Genomic DNA, 26,974 nt, shown 5'->3' with positions numbered 1-26,974 from the left:
ATGCACTCCTCCCTAATCTCGTTCTCTTTCTCTCCCCAGAGCTGGCCATTCTTTAGAATTGGGCATTTATTATTCATGTGCTTTTTAAAAAAAGTATATATATATAGTTTGATTCTTCAAATTTTCCATTAATGGAATTTGCTTGGACCTGTCTACAACCCTCATTTATCTTTTATTTGATTGCTTTAATTTTCTCTATTTACTTTTTCCTCAACTTAGCAAATAAATATGCTTTAAAGTCTAGTTATTATCTGTATCTTCATCTGTAACTTTGTCATCACTCCTTATGACACTTTTTATCAAGTAGGTTAGTTCCACCTTTTTAAATAACTTCCAATTAGTAATATTACTGTTTTGTACAGTGAATCCTTGATGAGATTTATTTGTATTTATCAATGTCTTTGTATAGCGATCCTTGCAACTTACACATTGATTCAGGGTTCAATTTCTGACAGTTTTTTAAAGTAAGATTGTTGATGACAGATTTTCATGGCTTTAGTCTTAAAGTAACTTTATTTCCCAATCACTCTCGCCTGACCCACTGTTACAGAATTTGGGTCGATGCTTTCACTTTGAAGTTATCATTCCACTCTCTGGTTCCTTTTGTTCTTTAAGTCTGCTGCCAGCCTAATTTTGCTCCTCTGCAGGTGGTGTTTTTTTCTCTCTGGTGACTACTACAATGTGTAGAGAGAAGGATTTATTCTGTCTATCCCACTTAGGTCTGTACTTCATGAACCTAAGAATTTATGCTGATTCTCAGCTCTGAAAAATTCTGTCATTATGGCTTTGATTACTTCCTCTGTCCCATTCTCTTTTATGGGAAAGAGATTTATTCACATTCTATTAGATATTTGTTGGACCTTATCATTCTGTTGTTCTTGGCTTTACTTTTTAGTATTTTCTAATTTTTGATACCTCTGCACTGCTTTCGTGGTGACTTTTTATTTATTTATTTTTAAGATTTTATTTATTCATTTTTAGAGAGAGAGGAAGAGAAGGAGAAAGAGAGGGAGAGAAATATCAATGTGTGGTTGCCTCTCACATGCCCCCTACTGGGGATCTGGCCTGCAACCCAGGCCTGTGCCCTGACTGGGAATTGTACTGGTGACCCTTTGGTTCGCAGCCCGTGCTCAGTCTACTGAGCTGTACCAGCCAGGGCTTGTGATTTTTTAAATCGTTAATTCTTATTGCTAGAAGTATTATTTTTTTTTCAAATTCACCTGATTTTTTTAGAGTATTATGTTTATTTCCAATACCTTCTTTCATGTCTTTATCTTAAATATACTTATTTTAAGCCTTTATCTGATGGTTTTATTTCCCAAAGTGGCTGATTTCTATTGCTTGTTTTGTCTGCTGACTCTTATTCATGGTACATTGTCTTCTTGTATGTTAAGTTTGGATGGTGAATTTAGCTTCAGATTTTTATCTGCAGGATTCTTGTGTGGCTTAGGTTGAAGATGTGACCTCCATGAAGTCTGGGGCTTTTTAGTTCACCCCTTTAGTTAACTGCTGGTAGTAGAGCAGACTTGTGGTTATAATTTCTCACAGATACTTTTTCCTATATGTCCACAGCCCAGGTAGTAACAGAAAAGCTTTCTTGTTTCCTGTACCAGAGGGGAAGTCCCTCCATTTCCCATTTTGCCTATTACAGATAATATAGTGCACCAGAGGGCTCAGCTTTATCCAGGGGAAATTCAGCTGCCAGTTTGTGCAGGGCTAAGGTCTTACCTTCTGTCCATTTGTGTCTGTTAAAATCCAAGTTCCATGGTTCCCAAAAGTGGGAATCATCTGTACTATTCCCTAGCTAGAAGTTGTTCATACCCAGGTTTTAGGTCCCTCTTCTTTTGTGAATCCTTATTTTGTTGTGATTTCTAAAAGTATTTTATCGGCACTTCTAGGTGCTTAAAGTAGGAAGTCAGATTTTGCTGTGCCAAAGTCAACCACAATAAATTTTAAATCTCTTCTGAACTCTCCTGACAGTTGACAAAAGACCATTCTACTCTACGTAACATTTGAGAAAAGCAATACTTAATGTGAACCACGTGAAACTTGCCTTGTGTCTGATTTACAGGCTTCCATATTATCAGGGCAGAGGTTCCAAAGTCTTGTTAACTCCTCACTACAAAATAGACACAAACAAGTACATTTTTAATGGATACCATCCTCATGTCTTAAAGCTATAAAAATACCTAAAGTTAAACAGTTGAATTTTAATTTTCTTTATTAATTTTAGGTATTTAGCAAATTTTCTATATGAGCATATATTGAATGATAATCAAGTCATTACTTTTTTCTAAAAATATTCAAGCACAATGTAAAACAGTGAACAGTTAACTAGAAGGTAACAGAAAGGACTGTGGTATCTTTCAACCACTAGAAATGAACTGGATCAATCTAACAGCAATTGTACTGTCTGTCATGTGGTCAAATGGTGTAGCCTAGAGCCATGGATTCTGGAAATGAGTCTAGTTGCAGGAACTCACATAACAGGCCCTAGAGATTGATAGGTGTTTACTCAGGCATCTGTACGTGTGCAAACACACAAAAAACTGGAAAAACACAAAAACTGGAGAGTTCTTATAGTAACAAATTCAAAATAACAAAATGACAACATTCCATATATGGAGGTAGGTTAACCTACTTTCCCATCAGAATCTTTTTGCTGGGTCCTTTCCCTAGGAAGTCCTCTGGTGCTGTTCTCTTCCGTACTACTCTCGCTGGCTTGCTATCGGATGTCCTGTGGTGAACAAAACAGACTGGAATTACAGACAGCAGAAATGGAAGAGTGCTTAATGTAAAAGAAAATTTATCATTTTCTTCCTTAAAAAAAAAATGGAAACTTCATATTACTATAGAACACTCATCAAAGACAAAAAAGTCACACCAGGGTACAAATTACAAGAAGTTGGGTATACAACATTTTTTTCAATAATTAATATAATAGATCAATTTGTTCTGGGAGCTTAATCACACGAAACCTGAGGTAAAAAATTCAAATAAAGTCGCTGTATTATTACTGAGCTCAACTTTTTTATATGAGATACATATACACTTATCTCTACATAATATAATCATGTCAAATTATATTTTAACATTTCTTATACTGGCTGAGGTGAGGATACATTTACCTTTCTTTCACAAAACTCGGGCAGCCTTCATTTTTCCATGAGTTCCAGTTTTCTTCAGTGTTTAATATATGCTGGGGAAAACAAAGACATTACATTTGCGTAAGGGGAGCTTCTAAAATTGTATTTAGTGCTAAGAATACTGTGTAAATATAAAACACATACCTCTACCATCTTTGAAAATCTTTCTCCATCGGGTGGGTTTTCAGATAGTAGCTGTGATTAGAAAGAATATACTAAGCTTTCAACAACTTTCTGCATCATAGGAGTGGTTTGTAGGCAGAGAACCAAGAAGTGTTTGTGGTCTTGTACCTGAGCTTAACTTTATCCTTATTTTCCTATTTGGGGCTGAAACAAAGAAAATTCTAAATTTCCATTTTGTTCAATCATGGGTTTGTTGCGTGTTGAACTTACTTGATAAACTGATTTTGTAGTATCTTCAATCCAGAGTGATTGCTCATCAGTTAAAACATAGTTTGAACTACAAAACAAATAAAAGCATGCTTGAGTTGACAGCAGTGTATATTAGATTTCAAGGTTTATATACTGTTTTGAAAAAACAAGATGTTACAGATAACTAAACCATAATGTAAAACGTGTCAAAAATTAGCAAGACAAGAACAATCACAAATGGGAGGGTTGTAAGAGAACTTCTTGTACTTCATCCTTAGGTTAAGATGGTTAGAATTAAAAACATGAAAGTATATGAAGGAGAATAAAACATTCCATTAATTTGATTAAATATGAACAATGAATATATCCTAAAATAGTAAGTTTAATATGGGATGAAAACCTCTGATACAATATTAACACATTCCTCTACAATATGCACATTCAAATAAAGCATGCTACATTCTTTTAAAATGTATTCAAAATATAATGACTAAAACCCCAAAAGCCTAGAGAAGGCTGAAAGCAGACCCAAATTATTAACAGCTAGCTAGTGTTAGGTGCTTTATAGCCATCCAATAAATATTAATAGACTACCACGTGCCAAGATCGGAGCATTCTATATGCAGTACTCATTTAATTCTCAGAGTGAGTACCTGTGCATATTAAACAGACCATAGAAGTTCAATGATTTGCCCAAGGCCATAAAACTTGAATTCAAGCCTAGGTCTGGCTCCAAAGCCCTTGATCCTTCTACTGTGTTATACCAAACCTCCACAACAAACAGAAGGATAAGCGAGAACATTTTGTGTGCTTGCTACGTGTTATCTTAAAATTATAAATCTGAAAGAGCTAAATTGCTACTACTGAGTAATGACAGTAGAATCTGAAACCAGCAGGTAGTAAAGCCATGTTTACACAACTAATACCTCTTTGCAAACTTAACAAAACACCATCAAGTAACATTGAACTCCAATTATGGACAGTACAAGAGGAAATGATCAAGACCACAGGTGGAGGTATTAAGATAGACAGTAGACATCCTGATTAGTTTTTCTGAAATCCCAAAGAAACTGCAAATCCTCTGTGCTTCAAAGATTAACTTTCATTTTTTAAGCCAGCTTCACACCTTGTGAAAAAGTGTTACTGGCTTAGTTTGCAAATCAGGTTTGGAGAAGGTCCAAACTAGGTGAGAAGGGGATGATGGAAGTCTGGAGCAAGACCTCCACCCACCAATACCACTGAGGAATCCCAGGAAGCCCTGGCACTCAATGTCTACATCTTTTCTCTAAAACAAACACTAACAAAAGCTCAATTACCTAATGTTGCTGCAAACGAAATGTTTTTGGGCTGTGACCCTATACATAAGCCCAATGCACAGGGGAAAAAAATAAAAATAAAAACAAACAAATGAACAAAACAAAATATCAGCCAGCAAGTCTTTCTCTTTGGAGTTTACAAACTATTTACTACTCATTTATTAACTTATACTTACCTTTTGAATTTGACCTGTCCCTTGAGATACTGGAATAAAATGAGATACTGCAATAGGATGTGTCGCCGAAAGTTACTGTCACTCAGTTGTAAATCCATCAACTACTCGAAAAACAAGCATATACACAAAACAACACATTAAATTCCAGTTTTGCCCAAAGGTATAGGTTATGCTATTACAGAAATGAAAGCTTTCAATTCAAAAAACAGTTGCTGAAAGCTCACTGCACATGAGGCACTACTGCACAAGACCCAAGACAGAGTGGCTCCATAGAGTTCTTTACCAATTTATGTCATGACGTATTTGTGTCAGTGGATAGTAATGTTGTATTTGTGATCCTGAAGTCAGGATAAAGGCAGAAATATAAAAAGTAAAAGGCTTTCCCACTTTCCCATATATAAAGAAATAATGGCTAAAGGAAAGGTCCACACAGATAAACACAGTAAAGGGCGTTGCTCATTTTTGTAGCCCTCCAAAGTACCTGCAACAGAGTTGGTACTCAATAATAAATAAACAGAAAGGAATTAGAGATGAGTCATCTGTGAATTAAATGGACTTTTTACATTTTAGAAAAATTGTATCATTCTTCAATTATCACAGATAGGAAAGGACTAGAAGGTCTCTTAGGAAAAAGTTCTTCAACAACCCTGCCCCTTAGCTGTTCTTCCTGTAAGAACCACCTCCAGTGATGAGGGAAAGCTGAAGTCTACATCCACCAATTTGTGCTGGTTTTGCCTCCCTGACCTAGAGCAATGTGAAGCTGGTGTGTGCTAAAGGAATAACCTGTAAGACACTGGAAAGCCCTAGGATTTGGTGTCCTTTGGCTATGTTCCACTTACTAATGCAGCCTAACACTCACTAGCCATTTCTTCCACACAACTGGCTCTTGCTTAAGTAAACCCCATGACTTACAAAAATTTAAACATGATTTGGTTTCCAGTCAGGTTTTACTCCCCTTTAGAGACAATTTTGATTCTTTTATCATATTAATGATCCCACCCCCAAACTGGCAAATTGAATGGCACACTTGTAGTTTTCTTTCCTCTGACTCCTGAGGGACTTTACTATACCCATCTGGCTCTCAGTTCCTTGACACAAACTCCAGTGACAGTCACAGGCCCTTTGGCCCCCAGCTCCCAGTGCTACAAGCTGGATCTGGTTTTCACTCACAGCAGCCCCAGCTTTGAAATCTTTAGTTCACAAGCCTCTAACTATAACCCCCTATTCTTCCAGGTCTCTCACTCAGCTGCCCCAATACATCTAAGATTTGGACCTTCCTGAGGCCTTATGTCCCTTGAACTCTTTGTTTTCTGACTATTAGTCCCACCTGTTTTTACTATAATCCTATTTTAGTCTAGATAAGGGGTCAGCAAACTTTTAATCAGGGGGCCAGAAAATGAGTATTTTAAGCTATTTGTGCCAAGAGGCATACTATGGATATTGTGTAGGTACTTACATAAACATTTAAAATGAACAACAAAACCAAATGGTAAGTAGGCTGTAGTTGGCTGATCCATGGTTTAGACTTTCTTATCTCTTCAATCACTTTCTTGCCAACTTCCTCAACACCCTGTCCCACACTTCTGTCACATCTATTGAGCAAAATGACAACCTCAGATCAAACCAATTTTATTCCCTTTCTCTATATCAATGCTAAAGCTTCCAATCTAGGCTGCAGGTGGAGCTGCTTGAAAGAAAATACTAATCACACAGCAATGCAGATGGTACCACTGCTACGTTACTGTCTCTATTCTAAAACTTTGTCTCTAATCAGCAATCTTTCCCTATTTCCTAAGGCTATTTTCTCTCCTACTCTTTACAGCAACTATTTCAAGGCTTTTCCACTTACCAAAACCACTATGTATTACCCCTCTATTATAGGTAACTACCTCCCTAGAATGAGGAGAAAAATTAATCAAACTGGGTATTTCAGTTGCACCCAGATTCTTGTTTTCCTCATTTTCTGTCACATCATCATCCATCTGGGCATTCCAGTCTCCCTAATTGAATTCCATCAATTAACTGTCCCAGTGCCTATAGTCAACCCCTTCTTTCAATTAGTATTAAATAACTTCTCCCAAAGAGCCTCACCTTATCCTTCCTGAACAGCACTGTTTCCAATTCACCCCTGAACTTGCTATCTGATTCGCCAATCCGCTGCAAGTGTATTTGTCAAGATCATCAATGACTTATTTGTTGTTCAACCCAATGAACACTCTTTATAGTCTTCATTCTACTTAATATGCCTAGCTTCCAGGAGGTACTACTTTTCTAGTTTTTTTCTCTGGCTGCACTGGCTACTTTTTAATGTTTTTCTCTCCCCCTCCCTTCCTTCTCCTTTAAATGCTGGTTTTCTTCAGGATTCAATCTGATGTTTTCTTTTCTTTCCAGTCTACACTCTCCTTTTTCAATAGCCATGTGTAAGCTGGTAAATCCCAAATCTGTACTTTCAACCTCCATCTCCTTTCCAGTCTTCTGATCTGTATGCATGCTCAGAAGGGACTACCTATCTCTGCTTGAATGTTCAACTGACACTTCATCGGATTTCTTGCCCAAAATAAAACAAACCAATTTCCCCCATAAAGCCTCTTCTCCAGGTTGGCTAATTCAGTGAGAGGCTCCACCATCTGTCTCTTTGCCTAAGCAACTCTAGGAAGACTTCTTGGAAAAAGCAGCAACTATAAACCATAGGAGCAAACCTAAATTTGGAGAATATGTAGGAAGAAACAAGAGGTACAAAAACTCTGATAAAGAGACTGGCCTGTTTGAAGACCCTAAGTAGTTCAGTTTGGGAGTGCAGACAGGAACTACTGGATTGAAGAAATGAACTATGCTGACTACCGTTTACTAACTCTTCATCTATCTTAGGCCTTAAGTCCTCCTTACCACATTTATTTTTTATGTTAGAAGATAATTTTTCTCGATAGAAACAATGGATTGGAAACAGAAGTCAACAAGACATTGACTGACTCAGAGGTGGAAAGGTGTGATCATGCAAACTAATTGCTTTACATTATGCTTAAGAAAACTAGACCCGAGAAATTAAGGTGACTTCTGGAAGGTTACACAGCTAGTTAAGGACAGAGCTGAGAGTAAAACTGACACACTCAATTGTATTCTTTTTTCCATAATATATACGTTCTAGTTTTCTTTGGTTATTTTAAAAATTACACCATTTTATCATGCAATGGGTCAAATATTTCTTTGCCATCTTTGTTTCTTGAACAAGGAGCCTTTTATCTTCTTTAGCTTTTACTGTACATCTTAGCTCAGGCTGCAGACGTCCTGCTATTACTTCAAATCCAAAAGGCTCAGGCTATTCTTTTCAGGTACCTTTATGCTTCTTATTAATAAACTATACATGTAAACAATATTAATGGTAAAATTAAACTGAAGTATGAATCTTCCATTTCTATCACTTTAACACAAAATATCTGAAAAATGTTCTAGAAAACAAAATTTTAAAACCATTCTCATTATTAAAATCCTACTAATCTGTCATTATTTACATATAAGCTGAGAGCAAATTATCCAATTTTCAAATCATGAAATTTTTAAATGTCAACAAATATAGTTAAGTAATACAACAATCACGCCTCACTACCCAATTACATATCAGATCCTAATATTTTCACTTGTTCCATATTTGTTAAAGAAATAGGCTATTACAGAAACTGTTGTAGGCCCCTTCATAAACTCCTCCCCAACTATGGTAAGTACGACCATGCATTTGGTGATTATGATTCTTATGCATATTTTATACTACTACAACATATGGAATTATCTACAAGTATCTATGTAATTCGCATGTTTTTGAACTCTATATATACAGATTATTCTGCAATAAACTATTTTCATACATTATGTTGAAATTTATACAATTTAATACATGTAGCTCTATTTCAGGAGTTGGTAAATTTCTGTTAAAGGTTGACAATTTCTGTAAAGGGCCAGTTAGTAAATTATTTCAGGCTTTGTGGATGGTTAAGTTCTCTGTTACAAGTACTTACCTCTGCTGTTGTAGTGCAAAAGCAGCCACAGACAATACATGAATGAACTAGTATGGCTGTGCTCCAATAAAACTCATTTACAAAAATAGGCACTAAGCCAGATTTGATTACCCCTGCTCCACAGAACTCTGTTGTATAAATTTACCACCTAGTCTCCTGCTCATGAATACTTAGGTTTGTTCAAACTTTCACTTACAAACACATAACTTACAAATAATGAGCCTTCTGATCCATTTCCTTGTGCATGTATATGTGTGTGTTTCCCTAGGGATCACATCTAGGAATGAAAGTTTTAACTTCACTAGCTATAAAATTGTTTTGCAAAGTGACTGTAACAATTTATACATTGACCAGCAGTGTATGAAAGTTCTCCTTTTCCCCTACCTTTATCAATACCATTTGTTGGGATTTTTTATTTTTCTCAATTTGGTAAGTGTAAAATGATTATCTCACCATTTTAATTTCTTTGGCTACTAGTGATACTAGTGTTCTTTGTAAACTTATTAGATATTCAGTTTCTATGTCTGTAAACTACCTGTCCATACCATTTTACAGTTTTCTACTGGGTTATCATTTGATCAATGGAATATTTAGAGTACCAATTTTTTCAGTTATATAGGTAGTGAAAATCTTCTTCTAGTTTGTGGCTAATCTTTTCATTTGTTTCTGATATCTTTTACTATTAAAGAATTTTACATTTTAGTATTAAATGTACTGATCTTTCCCCTGATTTGTCTTTTTTGTGGCTGAAAAAAATCTTTTCCTTTTCCAAATGTATTTTATATTTTCTGCTAAATGTTCAATAGTTTTACTTTTCTCATCTAGGCTTTTATGAGCCTTGTCCTGTGCATATACTAAGCTTTGGATGAAACTTTATTTTTTCTATCAATGAGTTGGCCAAGCAACATTTATTAAGAATAATCCATCTTTTCCTCACTAATTTGTAACTCTTTTGTATATCAGACTTCCTGTAGTTTATGCTTTTTATTGTTCTAGTATTTTTTCTTCTTTATACCTGTACTAATAATTACCTCACTGTTTTAATTTCTATAACTTTATAGGTCTTAATATTGGATAGAACTGTTCCCACCTCCTCCTTCAAAGTTTTCTTAGTTACTCTTGGCATTTTGCTTTTCCATAAAGACTGTAAGATCAACTTTTCAAGTTCCTTCATTTGCATTTGATTAAAAATACACTGAATTTATGGATACATTTGGGAAGAAGTGGCACTACATCTTCCTATCTATAAATGTACTCATACCTTTCCATTTTTGTAATTCTTTTGTTATCCTGGGTATTAGTTTTTATTACTACTTTGAGTAACATTTTGTAATTGGTTACTTATAGGAACAATACTGATGTTTCTCTTGTAACCTTGCTGAAGCCTCCTGAATCCTAATAGTTTCTTGGTTCTCTTGAATTTTCACTGTAGACAATTATATTGCCTTCAAACAGGAACAGTCTTTTCTGTCTAATATGTATAACTCTTTTATTTCTTGTTTCCTCTTTTTGAAATGGCTAGGTCCTCCGTTAGAGCATTTAACAGAAATGTGGCTAGGAGACATCTCTGCCTTTTTCTTAAATTTATTGAGAGTGCTTCTGAAAGTCTGATCATTATATATGATGCTTGACATAGTTGTTGTTTTTTTAAATAATTGATTTGACAGGGAGGAAAGGGGAAGGAGGGAGGAGAAGGAGGTGAAAGGGTGGGTGAGAGAATGGTGTGTGTGTGAGAGAGAGAGGGAGAGAGTGAGAGAGATATTTGTTGTTCATTGTTTGATTCTTGTATGTGCCCTGATACACATAAGAACTGAACTCACAACCTTGGTGTATCAGGACAATGCTCCAACCAACTAATCTACCCAGGTAGGGCTAAAATAAATATTGACTATTAACTGTAATTGAAAAATAAAATAAGTAAATTCAATAAACATAATGAGACAGAAAAAAAATAAGGACTGTACAAGTAGGGACTGTATATAGATACAGATTTAAGGTAAAGTTGTTGCTTATGAGGCAATGACGAGAACTGAAGATGCAAAACATCACCTGCCTCATATTCTCTTTGCTACAATTCTCGGTACCTTTTTTCCTTCTCATATTGTAAAATTTTCATCTTCTCAAGGATGGTTTTACATCTCTCAAAATATTAACTAATGGATTCTAGTTCTTAACCCTGAAAACTCACACTCTCCATACTGCTGGTGAAAGAAAGCTCACAGAGTCAGTAAAGGAGACACTAGTCAGAAAGCGGGTTCTGATAAAGTGGTGAATAAAGATTGATACAAAAGCACTGATCTTAATATTTCAATATGGAGATTTCTCTGAAAACGTATAATCCTGCTGGCTTTCTCTTATTAAAATACTCTGGAAAATGTCTTAACAAAAAAAAAAATCTTTTAAGACATCTAGAAATAGCTGTTATGTCCTGAGAAATGTAACCTGTAATTCCTAAAAGTGCACAAGTCTTACTTAAAACTTACTTAAAACACAAGGTTCTTGTATTTTGTAACTTTTTCCCAATAATATTATTTAAAGTGACATTTTAGCTTTCTGAAAGGTATGAATCTTTGGGAAGATTCTGTATTAAGCTAATTTTCTTCTCTCCACATTAACCAGAGGTTTATATGTTCCTTTCATTTGTAGTAAATTAACATAGCTGGATTCCAAAAAGCCAAATCTGATAACCTGTCTTATTAGGTATGTTAAATCAGTTTACAGAGTTATTACTAGTATATTTGGACTTATTTCTACCATTTTTGCTCTTTTCCTTCCTTTCCCATCTGTTGGATTTATAATGTAGTCTATATTCCTTCCTGTTCCTTTTTTACCTCTTGCCATTTAAGAGCTATTTTTCTTTTTCTTTTAAAGTTATTTTTCTTTTTTAAAAATATTTTATTTATTTTTAGAGAAAGAGAGGGGAGGAACATCAATGTGTGGTTGCTTCTTGCATGCCCACTACTGGGGACCTGGCCTGCAACCCAGGCATGTGTCCCAACTGGGAATCAAACCTGCGACCCTTTGGTTCACAGGCTAGCACTCAATCCACTGAGCCACACCAGCCAGGGCTCTTTGTTGGCTTTTAAGATTTTCTCTTTACCCCTGAAGTTATAGTATGATGTATTAAAGTATATATTTATCTTTGTTTATCTTGTTGGCAGTTGTAGCACACTTTTCATCTGAGAATTTGAGTCTTCCTTCAATCCTTTTCAATATAGTTTCTCCATCATTCCCTCCATTTTGCTCTTTGAAAATCCTATTAGATACACGCTGCAAATTCTCAATCTACCCTTCATTGCTTTTAAATGGTCTTCCACATTAATCAAAAAAATCTGTCAGTGCTGTGTTCTGGGTGAACATTTCATCACTATATTCCATTTGCTAGTCGTCATTTTCATGTCCAATCTATAGTTTAACTGTGTGCCACATGTGCTTCAGTTTCAATGATTATATTTTTAATTATCAAGACTTCCAAATTGTCATATTCAAATCTATTTCATTTCTGATGAAATGTTTCAGTTTCACAATTTCTTATTCTCAAGGGATGTTCTATTATCAATCATCTTTGATCATCCAAAACATGTACTGTAAAGTCTTGTCACACTGTGTATCTGTATATTCCAGTAGCTGATCTTTTTTAGAATTACATTTTTAAAAGAATTTTGGGATTTTAATTTTTCAGAGTTATGAATGAGAGGCTTTTGTTTTGGGATGTTTGTTCACTTCTTTCTTTCTCTTTGTGTACACCCTTTCCTGTTTAGTAGTTATACATTTGTTTCCATCAGAGCCCCTGGCACAAGTTTGGAAAAAGCTTTATGATGATTTTTGGAGCAGCTGTTTCATAAGTATATTAGGGATTCATAATAGGAATATGATATCATATCATATGAGGTCTAGAAAAAGTCCAGCCATTGTTAATATAACAAGAATAGTTTGTGTGACATCAATGTAACCTGGCAGCCAAGGAAAGTGGACTGGGATGTGCATGTGTGAACAATGGTGACTTCACTGTACTAGTCAGTGGGTGGGGTAGATGCCCCTGAGTGAGCACAAAATACCGTGTGGCTATCATATTCAAAATGAGCGAGTAGAACAATGAGTCTGCATCAAATTTTGCATTAAGCTCAAACATTCCTCCACAGAAACTATTCGGATGACTCAGAAGTCTGCAACTGTGGGCAACTGGTGATTGGCAGCTTCCTCATGACAACACGCCTGCTCATGCATCACGTCTTATGCAGCTTTTTGGCAAAACATCAAATCACGAAGGTGACTGAGCAGCCCTATAGCCCAGAGGTGTTGCCCTGCGACTTCTGGCTGTTCCCCAAAATAAAATCACTTTTGAAACAGAAGAGATTTCAGACCGTTGATGAGACTCAGAAAAATACAACAGGTCAGCTGCTGGCAATTGGGAGAACTGTGTGAAGTCCCAAATGCCTACTTTGAAAGAGACTGAGGCATCATTGTCCTATGTACAATGTTTTTTGCACCTTGCATTTTCTTTAATAAATGTCTCTATTTTTCGTATTACATGACTGAATGCCTTCTGGACAGACCTCCTATATCTGATCACAGAGCAAACAGATGAATAAAAAGTTGTGTCTTTGTTATTCTTAGAACCATAATTTCCTATGAAACCATAGCCCTTGGTAGAAAATGGGTCATGTATTTTTTAGCTTTTTTCCAAAAGTGAGTTAAGTTCCACCCCAGTCTCTGCAAGCAGTGATTCTGCCTCTGGCCCCTGCTCCCACAGAAACATATTTGGTCTCTGTCACTTTCAGTGAAACTCCTGGATGCCACTACCTGCTTAACATACAGAGTCCAGTGGGCCCAAAGCTTCAGTTTTGCTGTCTTGCACTTCTAGTCAAGATACATTGTTTCTGGAAGGCCAGCCTTGTCTTTTTCTGTTTTCTCTTTTTATATATTTACCTGCCATTTGTATGTATTTGGAGCAAAGGGAGTGAATTTAAACAAACTCAATGTGCCACGTTAACTAGAAGCTTATAAAATCCCTTATATTTGAACAAAATTTACTTACCTATATAAATAAGATTAACAGGTAATTTTTAAAACCCTTATTTGTACATAAATGGAAAACTAATTGCAAAATATATTCATAAATGCAAATTATAGCCCAACTTGAGGTTCAAAATATATATACCTGAAAGTAATTAAACTGCATTCATTCTAAAGTAAAGTCTACAAAACACACTTAATGCAGAATAGCCTCTTTCACCTTTGAAACCAAATTAGTCTTAGTTGTACAATGAAGAAACAGGACTTTAAAACTAAGTTATCAGCTTTAACCCAAAGTAAGAAACATTGCTACTGAACTTAAAAAGTATATCAATAGAAAAAATTTTTTATTATGCTTTAGTGAAAACAAAAGATTTATACCTTTTCACTTGTTAAAAATTTTGCAAAATATACATGTTCTCCTCCTGTTTTTAATTCTTCCATCTTTTTTCTTGAGGCCTGCGTATCATCTAATTTATAACTCTTGAAAACAGCTAGAACTTCTTCTGAATACTGCAAAGTAAAAATATCAGTTTTATTTGGCATTGTTGCCCAATAATTTGTTTAGTGATTTTTCTGTATCAGAATCCCTAGAATTTCTTCCCAGTTAACAGATATGTATGTTGTAAGGTAAATTAAGAAAATTATGATAGCAAGATAAGGGTAAAACTATTTTGTATGAGATTTCATGGTATTGTAAAAGTAGAAATAAACTCCTTACTCCTGATGAAATGTGATTTCTTATGCAGTTTGTGTAAGAAACAAACATAGAAAGGAAAACTTTGCTAGTATATAGAAATTTACCAGTGAAATTAGCTTACTAGTTGTGGAAACTCACAAGTATTTCTTGTGCTAAAGACTGTGATAAAATAAAACAATGTCGTCAAACCCTATCCAGCTGAAGGACAATTTCAGATGATTTTTCACTCACCACAACCTGAATTTGGATGGTGGTCAAAACCAAAAAAATACTGCATATAAAACTAAAACAGTTCAAAACAACAGAGAACATATGCCATCCTACTTTTTTTTTTTTTTTAAAGATTGTATTTATTTTTCGAGAGGGTGAAGGGAGGGAGAAGAGAGGGAGAGAAACATCAAAGTGTGGTTGCCTCTGTCACATCTCCCTACTGGGGACCTGGCCCACAACTCAGGCATGTGCCCTGACTGGGAATCAAACCAGCAACCCTTTGGTTCACAGGCCAGCACTCAATCCACTGAGCCACACCAGTTGTGAAACGTGAAAACACCATCCTAAGAGCTATCTATTAACCTTGGATTTTGATTGTAACAACAACAACAACAACAACAACCAAAAAAAGGACAACTGATCTTCAAGTAGCTAAGAAAAAAGAAACAGAGAATTCTTATATAACAGAGCTTAGCAAACTTTTTCTGTAAAGAGTTAGTGTTATGGCTCTTATGATTTCAGTTGCAAGTACTAGTTTGCTATCGTCACACAAAAACAGCCACAGGTAATATGTAAACACAAATGGGTGTGGTTTTGTGTCAATAAAACTTTGTTTACAAATAGGCAGTAGGCTGGATCTGGTCCAAGGCCAAAGTCTGCAGACCCACTCTAACAGAAAAGCTGAAATAATTTTACACAAAGTGAAGACAGAATATATTCTGCAAAAATTCATCAATTCATGTTGATAATACTATGTTTTTAAAAAAGGTTATAATCGCTAAGTCTTAAATTCTCAAGTCATTCATAATCAGTTGTTTTGGTGTTTACAATTTAGCTGTTGTATATTATGAAGTAGGTCTAAAAACATAAGAGGTAGAAATATATAGTGAAAAGTATGCTGGACAAGAGTCAAGATGTGGCTTTGCCATTAGCTATAGAATATTGGGCTTTTGGCAGGTTGAGATTGGCAACTTACCTTGAGAAAAGTTTTCCACGAAATCTTCTCATAGCACTGCACGGGGTTCCTGAAGTAATCCTGAAGTGACCAGAATTTTCGATACAGGTTGTAATCAATTGGAATGGAGCTAATAAAATAAATGATAATATTAAATAAATAATTTAAGTTCCTTTAGAAATATTTAAGTGCTCTAACCTTTCTTGGGTCACAAACCCTTTAACAAGTTGACAAAAGCTAGAGTCCCTTTCCCCAGAAAAGTGCACATTCATAAATACTTATAAACTTTTATAAATAATTTCAGAGGTAATTTAATACATAAATCTTTATCTATATAGTGATGAAACCCCTGAATTTTGGCTTGATACAAGATTATCCAAAATTCAAGACTATGTTTCCCAACCTATCCAGAAGCTAGATATGGCCATGTGGCTAAATTGTGACCAATCAGTTGAGAGTGGTAGTCATATGTGATTTTGGGGGACCCTGTTTTAACTTTTTTTTTTTCCTTTCTGTTGGCTAGAATGTAGGTAAGGTGATGAGCCAACCGTGACTACAGGAAAAAGAGCGAACACCAAGATGGTGGAACAAAAGAAGAAACACTGGTCCCTAGACTGCCTGTCTCCAGACTTTTACATGACAAAGAAATCAACTAAGTTGTTTATGCTAATGTTAATTTGACTCTATGTTAAAAGCCATAGGCATTATATCCTAACCAATACACTGAGTTAAGCCCTACTATGCCACAAACACATTAGGGCACATAACAGTTTAGTGTTACAAAAATAAGCCCTTTTCTTTAGTGTCTTTATTATGGCATTGCTAATTTACCTTCTAATTTGGCTACGTTACAAATCTAGTGTTAAAATACACATTTTATAAATTTTAAATTTATAAGCAATTTTTCTATAAAATATTTTAATTTTTAATGTTAAAGCAAACATTTCGGACTCCTTAAATACATGAGATCACTGTTTTTAACAAAACGCTATATCACTGAGAATAGCCTATGAAGTCTTTTAGTATTATCCATGTCAAAAATGCTTGAGGTACTGAATTTTCATATCCTGATATACCCACAAAAATTTTCAATATCACCACTATAAAATTAATACTCTCTGTATTACAATTGTGTACTACCATACTTCATTCTTTCTAAATACACTTTATTAAGCTAAACCTATGGACTGTAGTTAGCATCTATCTTCTCTAAGTTTCATGCCCATACAAATATTCTAAGTAAGACTGCAGTTTTCTATGGGAAACAGGAAACAGGTTTAGTGATCCACACAGTAGAACCATGATCTTAAGAATCCTGCCATCTCTATTCTGGCAATAGGAAATTAACCTCTCACTCTTCATCTTAGAGACTGATATACTAAAAATAACTTTTTCTTATGCTAGGGGGCATCAGAGTCAATACTATACTGCTTTTTTAAAGCTTATAGTAAAATAAAATGTGTATAATTTTTATCACATACTTTTCAAAAGTTCATTTTTGGAGGGGGAAATTAATGTTTAAAAGACTAAAAAATGGCCCTGGCTGGGTGGCTCAGATGGTTGGAACATCATCCCACACACCAAAAAGGCTGTGGGTTCGATCCCCTGTCAGGGCACATACCTAGTCTGCAGGTTCGATACCCCATCAGGGTGTGTATAGGAGGCAAATGATCGATGTTTCTCTCTCAAAAACAAACAAACCCTTCAGTATTAAAAAAAGGCTGAAAAATGACTTAGTTTCTTTGTATATAATGTAAGAAAGAATAAAAAAGTGTAAGATACTTTGCTAGTGTAAAATTTAGTTGTCTACACAAGTCTGGAAAGGTATATTCATAATCTAAGAAAGAACAAAGGGAAAAGTATTTTAGTAAAACATGAAGGCAAGAATCTCACCACAGGAATTTATTTCATGTGGTTAAGATGACAAACTACGGCTGGATTGGGAGTAAAAAGGAGAAAACTGTATTTGAACAATGATTAAAATAAAAAAAAAGATGACAAACTACAAGTTAGTATCATAAAATATCCAATTAAAGAATTTTATTAGTTTAAATTTACATCAATTGGCATAACAATTCAAGAAAAAGATACATCTAACCACATGGTAACACATCACTTATCTTATATTCATACTCTGACAACTGCCTGGAATAAGGCTTTGAACTTGGAAATAACTGAAAATGCCCTTGGTTTACAAGGAAAGAGCAGTAACAAAGTACGTGCGTGTTATTTTACAAAAATGTTTGAAATTATGCTTATATGCTGACCCAGGTTACAGGCTTTGAATTAAGTGTCAAAACAGGTAAATAATTCAGCAAGCTTAGCAAATTTTGATAAAACAACGTTAACTTTGCTAGAGTAACTGCTAGTATCTCAAGCACGTGGATCTTGCTTCAATTCAATAATGAAGTATATTGACCAACAACTTTTAATTGACAAATATCTAGCTTCTGCCAAAGGTTTTGTCAAGAAAGAGCAATATTCAAAAGAATCTAATGGGCATATTAACTTTCTTTCTAAACTCCTCCCTAGTACCAAACAACCCTGAAAACAGGAAAACAATGATCTGAGTATCAACCTCTTTCGGTACTTAACATTAGTGATTTACAAAAATAAGATTGTAAGTCTGGATTTTCTCTGGCTCTAATTAAAAAAAAAAAAAAAAAAAGAGCCACAGAAAGAACATTTCCCAAAATGAAAAAGTAAAATGGAAAAAGAAACAGGCATATATAAATTATCCGTATTCATCAAATAATACAATATTCAGTATTTGTACAGTTCCATACACTTGGTAAAAGATGTTTTTGAAACAAAACTGTTTTTAGAGTATTTATATGCAAATATTTATATGTATATACATATCACACACACACACAAAATGTTACTCAGTTACCACATGTAAACATGTAAGAATAAATATCTCTGGAAGTACCAGGAAAGTTTCTCTCTTAAGAAACCAGGAAGTTACCTCTTAGAGAATGAGGATTATGTAGCCATTTTATGTCCCTTTTTGTCTCAGTTGCCAGGAAGCTCACATCTAATTTAATGTTTGATACTAGTAATGACATATTCCAAGTTGCTTCTTATCATCTACCTATAAGGGCATCTAATCCTTCTTCTTTTATCTTTAGTTGGCCTTGTTTGTGCTTTAGGTGCTTCACAGCATACACTTTAAAGTAGTATTAATACATATTATTGCTAGGATATTTTTATAGTTGAGGACTAATATACTTTAAAAAAATTCTCTCCCTTGATGGTTCTATTTCTTTCCACTAGATGCTGTCTTCTCTCTTTTCCTTCATGACTGAACTTGACAAGAGTTGTCTACATTCAATGTTCACCACTTTCTTACCCTCTTTTCATGTTTCAATCTACTGTATTTCTGCCTTTCCCCTTCACCATTTAACAGATACTTTTGGATATTATATTTATCCAAAGTAAATATAACTACTTATTATAAATATAAACAACAAGTGAGAGGAGAGTTACTATCCAAAGTAGAATGTTTCATAACTATTTTAATGAAGATACTCCATAAAACAACATACAGCCCTGGCCAGGTGGCTCAGTGGTTGGAGCATTGTCCTGTGCACTAAAGTGTTGCGGGCTGTTTTCCTGGCCAGGGTGCATACTTGGGCTGCAGGTTCAATCGCCCGTCGAGGTGCATGTGGGAGGCAACAGATCGATGTCTCTCTCTCACTAAAATCAATAAATATATCGTTGAGTGAGGATTAAAAGAACCAAAAAGAGAGAGTAGTCTTCCCCTTGTCTGTCATTTTGCTTTCCACGGTTTCAGTTACCTGGGATCAACTGTGGTCCAAAATATTAAATGGAAAATCCCCAAAATAAACAGTTTAGAAGTTTTAAATGTGAGGTGTCCTCAGTAGTGTGACGAAAACCTGCACCATCATGCTCCATCCCATCCAGGATGTGAATCATCCCTTTGTCCAGTGTATCTACACTGTTTATACTACCTGCCCATTAGTCATTTGGTAGCTACCTTGATTACCAGATCAACTGTTGTAGAATCTAAGTGCTTTTGTTCAAGTAACCCCTTCTGTCAGAAGGTCAACAGTAGCCTAACCTACAACACAATAATGCCTATGCTATTTAAGTCACTTCATCTCATCACAGACATGTATCATCTCACATAGTTATGAGAAGGGTGAGTATAAGAACAGTAAGATACTTTGAAAGAGAGACCAAATCTATATATAAAACCTTTATTACAGTACAGTTATAATTGTTCTATTTTATTTTTAGTTACTACTGTCATTCTCTTACTGCCTAATTTATAAATTAAATTTTATCATAAGTATAAATGTATAGGAAGAAACTGAGCATACATAGATAGGCTTTGGTACTATCCACAGTTTTAAATGTCCACTGGGGATCTTAGAACATATTCCCCATGGATAAGTGGGGGACTACTGTATTTTTTAAATGTTAAGCTGATGATTTTATACAATAAAATTTTTTAATACAAGAAATTTTATTAATGTACTTCAGCCAAATCTGTAGATTCATGACTAATGTGTTCTTTATACACTCTGGTGCCTAAGAAAGTCTGGTGATATAGTTGGTCACAAAGTAATTACTCATACAATTTCTTCCTCCATTAAAAAAACAGTGATTGTAACAGATTGAGAGGCAACTGAGTACTGAGTCCTGTTCAAATGATTTTCCTGCAGCTGGGACTAGTTTATAAACATTACCAATGGAGCTGATTCGTCTACACAGGCTTAGGCAGAATCTAACTAGAAAAAACTGCAATGATCAGAGTTTGTTTTTGGGGCTCTTTGACTCAGGTGACCTGTTATCTTGGAGCCTAGTAGCTTTGCCTAGTGGCCAACAGACCAGACCCCGAAAGCCTACTCTATCTATAATGCACATGAATAAATGAGTCTCTAAAAAAAACCCAAAACAAAAAAGCTATAGATAACAGTTGCTGGGCACTGAATAGATGCTGTTCTAAGCACTTTACATATATCCCTCCTTTTAACATCAACAACTACAGTCATAATAAGAATAACTACCAAACACCTTAGCAGACCACTTCTAAATAGCATCTCATTTAATCCTCTCAATAACTAAAGTAGGTAGGTGGCATCACTACATTTTAAAGACTCTGAAACTTACTTAACCAAGTAATTTGTTAAAGATTATATGACTAGGAAATATTGGGGCTATGCTTGGAGCTATATTACTTTCAATATTTCTTTGGGGATATGTATTTGAATTTGAAATTTGAAATGAAAGGAATACATCTCCCTGTGCAGATATAGAAACCCCTTCTCAATCTTCTGGAAATTCTCTCAATTGCAACTGATGATCATAACTTTTGTCACCTCAGACACCTGGAAGAATGCTAGTGAAAGTGTTCCTTCATGTCTTCACTCTTACTGCTTCTAATGAACATTAAAAAGAAATTATTTGGCCCTGGCTGGTATGGCTCAATGGATTGAGTGCTAGCCTGTAAACCCACGGGTCAAAGGTTTGATTCCTGATCAGGACACATGCCTGGTTTGTAGTCCAGGTACCCAGTTAGGGGTGATCAATGTTTCTCTGTCATATCGATGTTTCTCTCCCTCTCTTTATTCCTCCCTCCCCCTCTCTCTAAAAATAAATAAAATAAAATAAAGAAAAAAGAAAAATTATATGGAAGAAAAGAACACAGGAAAGAACAGTTATAGAGAATGAGATAAGAAGAAGTCCCAGGATGGGATAGGAGGGTAGAAGAGAGAAAGGAAGTTTCTTATTCCTCCTACTTCATTAAATAGTCAGCTCAATACCCACGGGCATTGAGTCTACAAATCTAAATGGAAGGGAAAAGGGGAGGAATACTTAGGTTGTTTGTGTTTGGTCTTTTAAATGTTATGAACATGTATTAAGTAGGCTGTGTAAACAATGAATTGCTTGTGGGCAATTTAAAAACCAACTGATACAACTCATTAGTAACTTAGAATTTATAATTGTAAGTAATATACATGACAGTTATAAATAAAAGAAATCTATAAGCATGATTTCCTTCCTCTTTGTCTACATTCTCACTCTAGAACACAAGTGGCAAACACAAGGTCTGTGGGCTAAATCTGGCCCTCCACCCTGTTTTATCCTGCCTGGCACCTTGTTTCTACCTGGCAGCAGCGCCGAGCTCCTTGCCTCTAGTTAAGGAGTAGTTACATTTATACAGCCCTAAAACTGCATTCAGCCCTTTGAAGGCAACTGTGAGGCTGTGGTGACCCCGGATGAAAATGAGTTTGACATCCTGATCTAGAACTTGATTACCTTTGTAAATCAAGAAATCTGAGCTTCTAAAAACTCACCAAGTTGTTGGAGCTTCATCATCTCCCATTTCACCTTCTTCTACATCCATTCCTTCTTCTCTATCTTCAGTGTGCTAAATTAAAAAAAAAAGTGCAGTCTGTCATGAAGCATTTGTCAGGCAGAAGGTAAATGCTGGAATAATGTCTCTCAAACACTGCTAGACAATTATTAGTAGAGAAGTCTAGTCACAGAAACTATATAGACCTATAGTTAATCTTTAAGTCAATGGGAATTCTATATGACAGGGAGCTGAGAACTCAAGACCAGTATGACAATAATACAGGACAATCATGAAGACAATGTGAAAAGTTTTAAACCAGTATTTCTTCAAGCATAGTCAGTAGGTTCTCTCTGGGAACCTACTATGGTCTATAGCAAGATATGTGGAAATATATACAATGACCTTTTAGAGAATTGAGAAAGTCATTAGTGTTTTAAGGACTCTAAGAACTGCAGTAAATAAATGAATTTAAGTAGTATTTAATCTCCAACTTCAATTTCACTATGGAAATTCTCCCTGATCCCCACATAGAACACTTATTAGCTGGGAACATGTTAGGATATGCTGGGATGCTGGGTGTCCAGCTCTATATTGAAAACTTCAAAATAATTTACATGGAATAGTCTAAGAAGTACCTAAAAGATACATAAAGATGAAGGACAAGATTTTGAAAAACTTTAAGGAAAGTCAACATTACTTCCAAATTGATAATGATTTCACACTTCAAGGAATAAATTACTTAAGTAGTCTGATTAATCTATAGTGAGACATTAGTTTTATCTAGCTAATAATTTTAAAACTTTATAGCTTGGTCTTAAATGAAGAGTAGGTGTTGAATATTCAGGAATTTCACAACCCTGGACAGTCTTCTGGACATAGTATAATGTTTAAAGAATCAGTAGGCAAATAACTGGCTATTTGGGGAAAAAAAATTTACAGCTCACTTTATTCCAAACTACAATATTTCTGCTGGGTTAGAGTTAAAGGAGCCCTGGCTGGTGTGGCTCAATGGATTGAGTCCCATCCTGTGAACCAAAGGGTTGCTGGCCAGGTCCCTAATAGGCAGCATGTGAGAGGCAACCATACATTTATGTTTCTCCCTCTCTTCCTCCCTCCCTTTCCCTCTCTAAAATAAATAAAATCTTAAAAAAAGAGATAAAGGAAGAAACAAAACCATAAATGCACCAGAAGAAAACAAAGGGGCTGATACAATCTTGTGGAACAGAAGCCTTAAGCAGGACATAAGGTGAGAAACAATAAAAGATCAACAAATGTTAATATTATATCCAAATGTAAAAATTCTATTCAGCAAAGGCACCATAAAGTTACAAGAAAAAGTATAAACTGAGAAAAAAATGTATCAATATATGGTAGGCACTAAATTAATACTCTATATAAAATAATGGTAATTTCTACACATCACAAGAAAAAAACATTTCACAGAAAATTGAGCAAATGGCATTAATAGGTAATTCTCTTCCTCACTGCTTCAAATCAGCATAGAAGAAAAATATATTCTAATAAACACAGTAAGTTCCTTGACTTCAATTAATAACCAAGGAAAGCAAGTCAAAGCAAAGATGACTTACTTTTCAAGTTAAGTATCAATTAAGTGAAGATTTTAAAAAGTTGATAATTCCCAGGGTTGCTATGAGGCTGTATGAAAATGGGCAGGCATTCTCTATGTGCCACTGGTGGTACTATAAATGGGTACAACCTTTTTGAGAAGTAACTGGGCAACCGCCATCAAAATCTGATATATGCATATATTTTGACATAGCAATTTCACTTATCAAAATTTATCCTACAGAGACACCTGCATAATATAGCAATGATAGACACAATATTATTCACTATGATGCTGTTAACAATTTTTCACTATTAGACATTATTTAAATGTCCACTGACAGGGATTGTAATATATCAAAAGATTTATCATGAGGCATGGACACTGAGCTACATCTAAACATACTGATGCAAAAATGCATCCATTTTTACTGCTAAAAGAAGAAAGTAAATTTCAGAACAGTATGTACTGCATGACCTCATTTTTGGAATAGAACTACACATACACAAAAAGTCTTGATAGAGAATGTTAAGAGTGATTATCTTTGGGGCCTTGGATTATAGGGTAGCTGTATTTTCTATTTTAAATATTTCTACTTTTGTTTGCGTTTTTAAGAGAATACATATTATTTCTACAAACTGGAAATAAAAGTTTAAAAATTGATGACTTAGTCATACAAGTTACCTCAATAACAAACATATAAATGTGTTCTGTTAGATTTCATATCAACCTCACCTTCTGACCCAATGTGCTTTCCTGCTCATTGGTATTGAAAACAGTGACATTTTCCAGATTAAACTGACTCTGCAAGTTAAGACCTATTAAAAAAAAAAAAGATTTCAAAGCAAATCCATGAAACACCTAAACTTGTTTAAGAGTATAGTATTGTCATATAAAATAGTAAATCCATAATTAAACAAAAGATCAAGTTAGAAATAATACCACACTTGGATTTTCAAATCTTTCTAAAACTCATTTCTTTCCTTGATCCATGTGGCTCAGTTGGCTGGGCATTCTCCCACAAAGCAGAAGGTCGCTGGTTAGAATCCTGGTTAGGGCACATGCTTGGACTGCCAGCCAGTCTCCAACTGAGGCACATGCAAGAGGCAAGCCAATTGATGTTTCTCTCATACACTGATGTTTTTCTCCCTCTTATTCTCCCTCTTTTCACCTTTCTCTAAAAGTAAATAAATAAAATCTTAAAAAAAAGGAAATAAAATTCATTTCTTAAAGCGACCTTTAGAGTACACAGAATTCTACGTACAATATAGTTTATCTTAATTATTCATGAACATTTTAAAACAACTTTATATAATGCAATATGTAGAAATTTATACTTTTGCTGAATCACCAATAAAAATTGTATAATCAAGAAGTGAGAGGGTGTAACAATATTTATGGGAAATATACTGTCGTTATTGACAGCCAAGTTTGTCAGAAAAAGAAATTATAAATAAGCAGGTCTACTGGTGCTTAAATACACTTAGAATATTAGTATGATCTCATGGCATTTACTGTGGATTATTTAAAAATATATAGAGAAATGGTGTGACACTGTGATTTATAAGAAATATATATATTTGGTCATTCAGATGACCAAAATGTATGTCTCCCATATACTCAGTCTTCATCCACAGTTCTTAGCCTTATAGCTCCTAAACTCTTTGGGATTTCCTAAGCCATGAGGGCAACAGCGGTGTCTCTTGTTATGTTAAAGGGGTAACTTTTGGGTCCTACCCAAGGGTGGGGGTTGTCTGCCAGTAGAGCTAACCAGATGGTTAGAGGATTGGAACTTCGAGTCCTACACCCTGATTTCTGGGGAGGGGAGAAGGGCTTGACACGGAACCAATCACCAATGGCCAATGACTTAGTCAATCACAACAATGTAATGAAGCCTCCATAAAAACCCTAAAAGGACAGCTCACTGCCCTCTTTTGGAGCTTCCAAGTTGGGGAGACAGAGTGCTTCCATGTGGTACTATGCTGAGCACCAAGCTCAAAGAGGACAGAGCACCTTTGTTCCAGACCTCGCCCTGTTATTTCTTCATCTGGTTGTTGGTTTATATTCTTTAACATCCTCTGTAATAAACTAGTAATCTAGTAAGTAAATGGGTTTTCCTGAATTCTGTGAGCCATTATAGCAAATTAATTGAACCCAAGGAACGGGGTGTGAAGAATCTCTAATTCATAGCCAGTTGGTAAGAGGCACAGGTAAAAACCTGGTCTTGCAACTGCCACTGAAGTGGAGGGTGGTCTTGTGGGACTGAGTCCTTTACCTGTGGAACCTGATGCTATCTCTGTGTACATACACAGTGTCAGAACTGAGTTGAATTCAAATGCTTGTTGGTATGGGGCACCACTGCTCCCCCACCCCCACCTGGGAATTGGGTGCATGGACCTCTTTCAGATAAGATACAGAAATAAATACAGATGTATATGTGTATGTGGGTTTGCATACATACACATCTTTCCTAGCTCTGTCCACTGAGAGGGCTTAGAGGCAGTGACATTATAGCAGCAATGAGCATATTAGCATATTTTGGCTTCTACGTATCATTCTTAAATGCAAGAAATCAGGCTTTTTGGAGAAGTGGGTGATTCCAGAGCTGGGGCAGGGAAAATACAAGATGAGTCCAGACCATCTTTTTATACCAGGGAAACTTGAAAGAATTACCAGTGAGTACAACCAGAACAACTTGAGTAACAAAGTAAATAATCATACTATGGGGTTATAATCCAGATAATAAAATAAATACCCATGAGTTCATAATGAAATAGATAACTGAATTAATAAGTAAATAAGCGAGAAGACACAATTCTTTCTTACAGAAGAAACCCAATTATTAAATGTAGAAGGAATAAATGAAACAGAAAATCATCACCAGGACAACCTAATAACAATCAATGTAGGCAAGAGCCACCGATGAGTATGTACAACTGAATCAAAGGTATACAAAAAAAAAGGTTATTTGCATAGCTTTAAAGTATCTCCCCTCTAAATATTAGTTACAGATGAAAAAAGTGACTTTACAGCACAGAAATATGGAATCAAGGATAACATCACTAGTAATAAGACACATAAACATCATGTTGAAATGCTGCACTAAGAAGGGCACACCACCTCTGTGGTTTTCCTCCCCAAAATCCATAACGTTAATCTAATTATGGAAAAATATTGG

General features: G+C 35.2%; 1 protein-coding gene across 1 annotated transcript in view; it reads right to left on the bottom strand.

Annotated features, from left to right (window-relative positions):
* The window catches only part of THOC1 (THO complex 1), a 47,672-nt gene that overhangs the window by 5,580 nt on the left and 15,118 nt on the right, over nt 1–26,974 (bottom strand). Inside the window, exons 8-17 of the mRNA XM_045850216.1 lie at nt 24,532–24,614; nt 22,228–22,301; nt 15,923–16,031; nt 14,418–14,549; nt 5,011–5,111; nt 3,540–3,606; nt 3,291–3,341; nt 3,129–3,199; nt 2,642–2,737; nt 2,054–2,119 (exon numbers count right to left, since the gene is read on the bottom strand). Of these exons, the coding sequence (XP_045706172.1) occupies nt 2,054–2,119; nt 2,642–2,737; nt 3,129–3,199; nt 3,291–3,341; nt 3,540–3,606; nt 5,011–5,111; nt 14,418–14,549; nt 15,923–16,031; nt 22,228–22,301; nt 24,532–24,614 (850 nt within the window). The remainder of the gene's footprint in view (nt 1–2,053; nt 2,120–2,641; nt 2,738–3,128; nt 3,200–3,290; nt 3,342–3,539; nt 3,607–5,010; nt 5,112–14,417; nt 14,550–15,922; nt 16,032–22,227; nt 22,302–24,531; nt 24,615–26,974) is intronic.

The sequence above is a fragment of the Phyllostomus hastatus genome, unplaced genomic scaffold (genome assembly GCF_019186645.2).
Source record: "Phyllostomus hastatus isolate PE091 unplaced genomic scaffold, TTU_PhHast_1.1 phas_contig_80, whole genome shotgun sequence".
NCBI classification, from domain to species: domain Eukaryota; kingdom Metazoa; phylum Chordata; class Mammalia; order Chiroptera; family Phyllostomidae; genus Phyllostomus; species Phyllostomus hastatus.
The sequence above is the reverse complement of the archived record's forward strand: the minus strand, read 5'-3'. Positions and strand labels throughout refer to the sequence as shown.